This window comes from Poecile atricapillus, chromosome 4 (assembly GCF_030490865.1).
Source record: "Poecile atricapillus isolate bPoeAtr1 chromosome 4, bPoeAtr1.hap1, whole genome shotgun sequence".
Lineage (NCBI taxonomy): Eukaryota > Metazoa > Chordata > Aves > Passeriformes > Paridae > Poecile > Poecile atricapillus.
Genome location: NC_081252.1, coordinates 53,033,353 through 53,043,367, shown reverse-complemented (window position 1 = coordinate 53,043,367; position 10,015 = coordinate 53,033,353). Strand labels below are relative to the sequence as shown.

Genomic DNA, 10,015 nt, shown 5'->3' with positions numbered 1-10,015 from the left:
CACATTCCTGGAATGGAAACAGAATTAAATATATGCACTTTTGTGGTATATTTATATTTTAAGAGTTGGTAATTTTTGTTGATTATCAAAATAAACAAGATTCAAAATCCCAACCGTTGAATTGAGGGGAAATAAGGCCCAGACTAAGGGCATGTTGAAAAGTAGATCCTAGAGTTTGCTTGTTGTCAAAACTTGCTGACACCCGTCACAAGCTGAAGAGGTGGCCAGTTATGACCCCTTTCAAAAAAGCTTTAGTATTAGGGGTTAAGGTTCACACACCTGCATTTCCAGCACACAGATGCCCTTCTGTGCTTGCAGAAATATGAGCAAGTAACTTTGGCTCATCTTTTGAACACTCGTGAGAGGAGATTTTTAGAATTTGTCTTTTAAAAGGCCTAGTGAAGAAAAATTTCCTTCAGTTTCTAGAAACTTCTGCGCTTAATCTTAGGCTAAAAAGCGTCTATTTGAGCTAGGACTACTCGCACCATGTAGGTTAGGCACGCAAGTCTCTACAGGACAGAGCTGGATTTCATCCTCTACATGAACAAAAAAACGGGAAGTATTCACCCGCGGTGTATATTTTTAAGCACACCTTGATGCCTGCTCTCCTTTTCAAGGAAGGCTAACGCACTCCGGCCCTGTGCTGACCCTCACGCGTTTTTGCAAGGCCAGTGTCGCCCCTCAGCAGCCCGAGATGTTCCGCAGTGCCGCCAGAGGCAGCTGCCGTGCTCGGCTCCTGGTGCAGAAGCCCCCGGTCCCCAGGCAGGTGTGTGAGGGACCGGGGAGGAGCAGCGCGCTTTCCCGCCGCGGGGAGAGATGCTGGGGCGCTCCGCGGAGCAGCATCGATTAATGAGGTGTTAAAGGCAGCAGCCGCAAACAGCAATTCACCGTGCCCGGCTCGATGCCCTCCGAGAGCTGAGGGTTGGGGACCGGCAGCCCCCCAAAGCAGGGGGTGCACTGCCTCGCCATCGAACCTCCCCTCCCCCGGGAGCAGCGGGCTGAGGGGAACGGCTCTTCCCCAAGCGGGGAGTGCCTTGGCATCACCGTCCCCGTCCCCACGCGGGGTCCCGCGTCCCCCGCCCACCCTCCCCCCGGTCGCAGCGCCGCCCGCGATGCGATGCTCGCGGCGGGGAGGCGGCGGCGCGGGCATTTGCATGGGCTGAAGGCAAAGCGGCTTCGCCCGTCTGTTTTATTTTTAGCTGGCAGCTCAGGACAGCGCAGCGCAGCTCCGCTCCGCCGGCGGGGCGGGCGGGGCGGCAGGCGAGGGAGGACCGAGCCGGCAGGGCGGGCGGACGGACGGGGCACCGGCGGAGAGAGGTTACCGCAGGCGAGCTGCAGCCAGCCGGGCTGCGGAGCGCCGCCGCCCCCGGCTCCCGCCCCGGCGGCTGCGAGCAGTGAGAGGCAGGGAGAGACAGGGAGAGACAGGCAGCGGCCTCCGGCGTCCCCTCGCTGCGGCCGCGGTTCACCCCGGGCTGGCGACTCGGTGCCTGGCTTCTTCCCCGCCGCAGCCGCGGCGCGCCGGGGCCCTGCAGATGGCCAGTCCTGGGCTGGAGCTGGGAGAGGTTCAGCCTCCTCCCGAGCCCCCCCAGCCTGAGCTGGCCTTCACCGAGGCTCAGAAGTGGATCGAGGTAAGCCCGCGGGATGGCAGGGGTACGGGCTCCTGACCCATCGGGGACGCCCCGCGGGACAACCCGGTGTCCTTTCCCTCCCCCGCCCCCCGGCCGCTGTCCTCCCGGGGACTGTAGGCGTTTTATTCCACGCTGATCTCCATCCCGGCCTCCCCGCCGCTCTCCTCAGCTTTCATCGCTGCGGGGAAAGCAGCCGGGGCCGGCCGAGCCCCCACTCAGCCCCCGCGCAGGATGCGCGCCTTTGGATGGGCCCCCGCCCCCCTTCCGTCTCTTCCAAACTTAATCTGCTAATCGCATTTCCCCTCCCCGCCCCCGGCGCTGGGATGAACGGGACGGCCGTAAACATGAGCCGGGCAGGTGCGCGGAGCTACGGAGCGGACGCTGCCCCGTCCCCGCGGGGCTCTGGGGGGCGGCCAGGGGCCCCCGCCCCGCCGGGAAAGCTCCGGCCCCGCGCCCCGCCGGCTCCTGGCGGCCGCGCAGGTAGCGCTCCGCAGTGCGCGGAGGGGCGGGCCGTCACCGCTGCGAGGCCGGGGACAGCCCTGCTGCCCCTGTTCCCGTCCCTCAGCCGACCAAGAAGAGGTATTTAGTCTGGCTGTTCAAGCAGGGCAGATAAAATAGATGTGCTTGCTGTTTGCTCGCGCCGTAAAACGGAAAGATGGGCAGGTGGTGGGATAAATTTAATAGTTAAATATTTTGGCATGTGCCAATAGAGACGCTTAAAATAGCTATCCATCTGATTTCCGGTACAGAACATGCGTGAAGGTGGCATAAATCCAGATACCAGGGTAGCTGCTCCCTTCAGCTGTGGGCTTTGAATTTAATCTGCAGCTTTTAGAAAGCCTCAGTGGATTTTCTTTTCTGAAAGTGACTAGGCAAAAGGTTGTAAAAATCGTTGTGACTTTAAGATTCTGTGAAGCCCTGGGAATTTCAGACTGTGGTGTTTTGCTCCAGTGTCAATTGGAAAAGTAACGCTGTGTCAGTCTTCAGGGAATTGGCCCTGACATGACATTAATCTGGCTGGTATAGGACCAGAGGCAGAGGAACCACGATGAATGTGAAAAGGAGGGTTTTTCTGCCAAGGAAAGGTGACCATGCAGCTTGGAAGAGTGAAGTGCACATAAACACCATTTGCCTTGGGAAGATGAATACAGCAGTTTCTCTGTAGCCTTCTTTATGACAGAGGACTAAAGCAAAGAGGCACGTGACTCCATCATACATATGGTATAAAAATACCTTGTGACCATGAGTCCTACTGACTGCCAATGAGATCAAGAACTCAATAGTGAAGCAGCTCTCTGTAGATAACAAAGCTGTCATCAGCCACTCCAGGCACAATATTAATTAAAGGACTGTAAGTCTTCCAGTATTAGAACAGAACCTTGTGGCTCAGGCAGAAACTTCTCTCTTGATCATTTTATTCCACAGTTTGCTGTGGCAGGAGGTCTCATGTGTGTCTCTTGTGCTACGCAGGCCCTGGTGAGCAGAGCAAGAGGGCTCTTTAAGTACTTTGTCCTCCATGCAAGCCCAAGAGTTCCATGTGTGCAGGGGAAGCTGTCAATAACTTCTTGTGCTTCCTCCGCTTTTTAAAGCATCATCTGCTTGATGCATGAACAACAGAACTGTAATGTACTGTTAATTTTGCAACCCTCCCCTTGCCTGAGGGGAATGTGTCAGGAGCCTGGAGCATTGCCACGGCTGGGGTGTGAGAGGGAAGCATCTGCCTTTCCAGCCATGCCCAAAGTTGATGCTCCCACTAAGAGAAAGAAGGAAGAAGCTGCCAGTGAAGCAAATGTGGCTTAATTTGCCTAACACATTGTATTTCCTTTTAATCCCAGTTTGGTTTGAGCTCTGGAGCATGAGGGTTATTACCTCTTCCAAAAATCTGGTCAGCATTCTCCCTTCTAAATACGGATGATTTGAACTGACTGAATGATGCAGAACTTGATATGCTAGTACAAAGTTATTGAAAAGCAATGTCTTAAAAAGAAATAAAATAAAAAATAGGAAGTGATAAACACATCCAGTGTGCCAAGCCCTATCAACTTGCATGAAAAGCAGAAATGAGGGTCATGCTGTGTCTGGCTACTAAGTCCATCTGCTTCAGCTGGCTCTGTACTTGTCTTTCACAAGTTTATTCTCTGGCCTAGAGATGTTAGCAAATGTCCAGTGTGTTGTGGCTTCCAACTCCCTTTTGACCATTTAAAATTGCATCTCTCTCAAATGAAAATAAAAGAAATTATGATTGCAAGGAGGGCTATCGAACCTGTAGTACAGAGCAGACAGGCTAGTGAGACAGTGTAAAACAGCTTAAAACCTGTCTTAGGCTGTAAAATAGTGCCATACAAGGAAATTAAAGTAGAAATGGACAGATTGAAAACTCTCTCAGCTTACTGTGCATTTTTATTTCTAACAGTTAAGTTGTGTGACTTGCTTGTTCGATTCTCATCCAGTTTAAACCCTCGTGTGAGTGCTGTCACTATTGTTGTAGGGCTGCAGAAATCCACCCTGTGGTCTGCAGTACGTTTCTCCTGTGGTGGAACTGGAAAGGGAGGCTTTTCCTCTTCTTGTGGACGGGCAGCCAAGACATTAGGTGATGAATGTTTAGATCTGCAAGGATCAAGGAACTTCCATTCCACTGCTTGAGAAGTCTTAGGGGTCTTTACTCCTTGGGTCTGTCACCTCTCACCGGAGATGGTCTTCTGGGTGCCTTCCTTTTTCTCTGCCAGCATTACTTTAATCTGGATGCTGCAGTGTAGGGTGGTCTAAATTACACTGAAGTTTGGTGGATTCTTGTATGAATCCTCTTGCCTCTCCCTGGAGCTCTGACCCAGTAGCACTGAGGTGTTCACCTGAGCAGGGAAAAAGGCCAGAGCTCTGACTTACTGCCGAGGCTGCTTATATTTTTAACAATCTCTGTTTTGTAAGAGAGTATTTCAAGTGGTAATAGATTTGGTCTCTGTGTTGCAGAAGGTGGGATTTTGGAATTCTGTGGAGTTTTGATTGTGAGTCTCTTTGGGTAGGAAACCAGAGTTCAGGCTTTCTTAATTTTTCATAAATAGCAACTGTGCATCCCTCTTGTAACAGCAAACTAGTCCATTATTTTAGTTTAGCTTGGCATGTAATACTTAAGTGAAGAATGCCCTCTTAATGATAAAATGCACCTTATTAGTAGCACTCAGAGGAATTAAAATAAAGACACTGAATGAAAAACCCTGTGAGAGAGCTACATCAGTCTGCATTATTAAAGGTGTGGTATCTCATTTCAATTAACGCATCTCAGTTTCACTGAAAGAGTATATCAACCTTGTAAAGCCTAATGGCATATTGCAGCAAAATAACAAATCTAATTTAATCTGATGGCCTGTAATCTTAAAATATCGAAGTTCTCCATATGTGTGTTTAATCTGGAATAGCTGGTGGTTGAAAGAACATCTGTATAAACAGTTATTCTTGCTGTAAAGACTCATAGGAGAAAAATACGGTAATAAAGTCACATTTAATACTGGTGTAACTCCTCAGGGTATTGTTATCTCCTCATCGTGCCTCCTAGCCTCGCCTCATTAACATGCTCTCTCCTCATTGCTGAGACTTGGTTCAATTAGAGATGGCTTTTCCATAGATTTGTATTCCTTAGAAACTTTGCCAGCTGATAAGAATACTTCATTTATAGTTGTATGGCAATAATAAACAGGTTGTGTTTTTCTGTCCATTATGACCAGTGCTTGACTTTATCATTCCCTCTAGATGTGTGCAAACTAAACCCCACCAGCCTCTAATAATCTGCTGCTTTTTCCCCTATATACATTCCCCACAAGAATTCTTGTGTTATGGAGAAATTTACCAGCCAGAGAAGTTTTCTTGGTGTTTTGTGGCTTCTTTTTGCCTTCTAGTAAATCACCTTTTAGATTTGTGTATTTAAGGTGGTGTTTTAAGTTGGTAGCTGTGGTGCTGCTTCTGGTAGAAGCTGTAGGACTCTGTGTATTCCCTAGTGGCTCTGGACGTGTCACAACATACAGCAGAATAGGCTGGCCACTCCTGCCCTGCCTTCTCTATGGAAGAGTATGAGAGACACCAATTCAGGGAAGAGACTCGGGCAAACAGACTTCATGTGATTTGCTTGAGGCAGCAGTCTAGAAACAAGGTTTCTGCAGGGTGTCTCTCTCAGCCAGAGAGAAGAGGTTCCCACTGCAAAAATGTAACTTAAAAGGAGTTGAAGGTAGTTCATTGAGCAAGTCTTTCCTGATGGTCAAAGAATTGTTTGGAGTATCTGCAGCGGTGGCCTGGAACCTGAGTAATACACAAGTTTGTTTATATGGTCTTCAGAATGCAGCATGACCTTTGAGGAACACCAGAGATAAAGCTTTTTTGGAAAAATATACTGGGGAAGCTGACTGATTCACTGACCTGCAGGAGTTTCTGTTTCCAAACGTGTAGACATCTGCTCTTCTGTGAAGATGATTCTAATATCCTTGAATAGGGACTCCAGTTCCTTTGAACATTGACACAGTTCCTAGAATGGTGGTGCCTATAGTCAAACTGGGACTTCTGGGTGCCACTACAGTCATGCCGTTATTTGGATAGGAGCACATTAAATCAAACAGACGTCTTCTTTAGCAAGCATTTCCAGAGAATTCAGTTTAACTGCTTTACAAGGATATTGCAATACAACCACTTAAGTGTAGAATGTTGCACCAAGCTCTAAAACTGAGTGGCTTTATTAATCAAATAGTGTTGAATGAGCCTCCAAGCAGTGTTTGCAGATCAAATTTCTCAGCCTTTCTTTCTTTTTAGCTCTTTTTCTTTTGCTGCAAGAGTGTCTTACCTATATACTTTATGTAATGTATTGGGAATAAATTTGTTAAAGTGAGCAAGTGTATTCTCAAACTAGAAGAAGCCTATGCAAATGTGTTAGACAAGTTTGCCTGATATGTGGACAAGCTGAAGTCCACATATCAGAGAAGAATCATTCCTGCAGTGTTTGTAAGGTAACCATGAAGAGTCAGAAGGTTTGTGTCTGATATCTGGCCCTAGATGTATGTGAATGCAGGATGACTTTACTGTCATTACAGTTACTGGACTTAGAGAGGAATTCTTCACTGCTATCTCTGCATCTCCTCCTGGGCAGCGTTTAGGGACTGCAGGCAGGACAGATGGGATGCTCTTCATTCTGGCTCAGTTAGTCATTCGGTAGAATGAGAGCTAAATTGATTTAATGGTGGTGGAAGAACCCACCCAAACTCTCTGACCCTGTCAGACTACTACCGTCTAGAAATTTTTTCCACTCCAGTTGCCTGGCAGCCAACCTTCTGGGCTGTATATGTGAACCCAGTTCCCTTGTCATGAGATCTGTTTAAGCCATGTTACAAGTAGCGCTTGGCACAGGGGTGAAAATAATCAGAACAACAATACTCTTGATGAAGGGATAATGTCAGGAAATGCAGGACTGAAGTGTTAATTGTCTCAAACCTGAATTAATTTCTACTTTCAGTATTGAAATTTTAAAATAGGTAAAAATCTGACCATAACACCAGTCTGGGGTGCTGTTATGCAGTTGGTGGTGGAGACCAGCTAGCACAGGTATGCAATGTCACTGTGCTTGTTCTGCTAGTAACTACATTTTTAATTTTTTTTTTTTTTTAAGGCAAATTTTGGTCCTGCAGAAAGGAAGGTGAAATCTTTTCCATGTATGGAGTTTAAATAGTAGGTTGATACAGCAGAATTTTCTAGCTTCTAAAATGTTTTGATTTATCAGGTTATAAAAACTGCATTATCTTTTGTTTGGAAAATCCAGCAGTCTGGGAGCTTTCCATCCATATGTGAAAAATTCTGTGCATTCATTTTCTGCAAACATTCCAAGAAGAACAATTTTTTTAATGGAAAAGGCCATTTATGGGGTGAACGTGTCACTTAAAAGGACAGCTGCATGGGGGAAGGTATGAACATTTTGGCATGCACACCATGAAGATCTAAGCTTTCCCTTCTCCTTCTCCTTCTCCTTCTCCTTCTCCTTCTCCTTCTCCTTCTCCTTCTCCTTCTCCTTCTCCTTCTCCTTCTCCTTCTCCTTCTCCTTCTCCTTCTCCTTCTCCTTCTCCTTCTCCTTCTCCTTCTCCTTCTCCTTCTCCTTCTCCTTCTCCTTCTCCTTCTCCTTCTCCTTCTCCTTCTCCTTCTCCTTCTCCTTCTCCTTCTCCTTCTCCTTCTCCTTCTCCTTCTCCTTCTCCTTCTCCTTCTCCTTCTCCTTCTCCTTCTCCTTCCCCTTCCCCTTCCCCTTCCCCTTCCCCTTCCCCTTCCCCTTCCCCTTCCCCTTCCCCTTCCCCTTCCTCTTCTCCTCCATCTCCATCCAATATTATCACTTAAAGAAGGAAGACTTGCCTCACTCAGGTGCTTAGATCACAATGAGTACAACAAATACTATGGCACCAGGAACATGACATTAAAATTGATTGCTGAAACTTCTCTCAGCTATGTTAATCACAGAGATGGGTGACAGGGCTGTAGCCTGTGTCCTTGAGACAGCCTTGTCAGAATGGACACAGAACAGTAATGTTCTACAGCTTAAAATGAAGAAATCCCTGCTTATTAGTGCCTTGCATTTTGTAAACAGCATAGATGTACTTGCTGTACCTGGGACAGGGTGGGGACTGCCTGCTGGGACAGCAGCTCTGATGGAAAGGACTGGGGAAACCTGTGGAAAGACAGGCTAGGAACAAGCCTGTGGTGTTCTGGCAGCAGAAAAACCTACCCCTTCATGATCTTCCGGAGCTGGTAGTGATGGAAGTGGTTGTTTGCTCCTATTTGGCACTTGCTAGGCCCTTCTTGGAATACTGCACCCAGTTTTGGAGCCCAGATTGTGGGAAGGACATTGATAAGCTGGAGGAAATGGAGCAGGGAGCCCCCAGGCTGAACTGGGCTGGGATACTTGCCATGAGAGAGAGCGTGATGGAGCTGGGCTTCTTCAGGAGAGGTGACTTTGTGTGGACATGGCAGCAGCATCACAAAAAACTGTGAGCAGGTTTTTAAGAAGACAGATTCAGGCACTCCACAGAGGTATGTGACAGGAAAATGAGACAATTGTCATAAATTAAAACAGGAAAGATTATGGCTTGATATAGGGAGAAGTTTCTTCACCATGAGCCAGTTGAACATGGGTGCAGGTTGATCAGAGATGCTGGGAGAACACCACCCCTGGAATGTTTCGTTCCTGTGTGGACAAATTTGGGAATGGCGTGGTCAGATGCAAGAGCTGCCCTTGCACATAGAAGGAGGTTGGACTAGAGGCCTTCTGAGGTCTCTACCATCCTCATTATTCTGTGCATCTATAACTCCTTGACAGTGGGTGAATAAGCATCACTTAATTTTATTTTTAGTGCTACTTTATAGACCACTTGTGTTATTGTAGTGAAGAGCCTGTTTATGTATGCAAGATCCTTCTTTATACAAAAACAATACCGCTATGACTTATGGCAGTCATCTTCATGGTATGCTATTGAGTTCTCTTTGTAGAAACTCATCAAGGCAGGGTGAAATATATTTGGCTTCTAATCTGACTATTTTTTGCTAAACCTGTTTTACTATAGGAAACTGTAAAAATGACCAATTTCCTTGGCTTGGCTTGAATTTTTTAATTTTTTTTTTTGTTGTTATTGTACACAGTGCACTGTTATAATTGACCATTAAGGAATTTAAATTTCCCTTCCTTTCCAGATCTTGAGAAGATGACATACAAGCTTAATTCTTGAGAATCTACATGCTAAATCCTTAAGAGGCTTTTTGTTTGTGGTCTTAGTTGCTTATAAGAATCTTTTACCTTGATAATAGCTTTGCTCAGTTCCAGGATAACTTGCTACTGCTTACTGGGGGTTTTCTTTAATTGTATGCATAAATGATGATTATTTCTAGCAATGCTTACCCTTGAAAAATGTCTAGCTTAATAACAGAGTTAATAATAGAGCTTGTATCTGATGTTAAAATTGACTTGTAGTAGTCTAGTGAATTCTTGTTTGATGAGGAAAGAAGAAAATCCTCTTCATTTGTTCATTTGAAGAGAAACCCTATTTTGCTGGTTTCGGCTGTTCAGAGGTCTCAGGCCTAGTACCAAAGACAGCTTGATTTTGAAATCAACTTTGACAAGCTAAGATTCTGAAAAATAATACTGCTGTGGCTTCTTGGCTTTGGCATCATTGCCAGTGATTCACAGAGCACTTCACAGGCTAAGAAGCAGCATGGTGGAGGCAGGGGAAGCAATTCTTTAATTCTGCTCTGAATGGATGAATGAGTTTGGTAAGAGAGAAATGCTCTTCATTAATTGCTCCTTCACAGAGTGGTGTTCTGCATGATCCCTGGTTCATGATGGAAATAAGACAGGGAGTTTTGCAATCTGTGACCCCACT

The 10,015-nt window shown here is 46.6% G+C and overlaps 1 protein-coding gene across 4 annotated transcripts in view; it reads left to right on the top strand.

The window, feature by feature from the left end:
* Nucleotides 1-1,223: 1,223 nt before the first annotated feature.
* The window catches only part of LIMCH1 (LIM and calponin homology domains 1), a 172,638-nt gene continuing 163,846 nt past the window's right edge, over nt 1,224-10,015 (top strand). For 3 of the 4 annotated variants that reach the window (XM_058837311.1, XM_058837310.1, XM_058837309.1), the window contains exon 1: nt 1,224-1,628. In XM_058837311.1, the coding sequence (XP_058693294.1) occupies nt 1,533-1,628 (96 nt within the window). In that variant the 5' untranslated portion in view covers nt 1,224-1,532. The remainder of the gene's footprint in view (nt 1,629-10,015) is intronic. The other variant, XM_058837312.1, reaches the window with a different exon arrangement.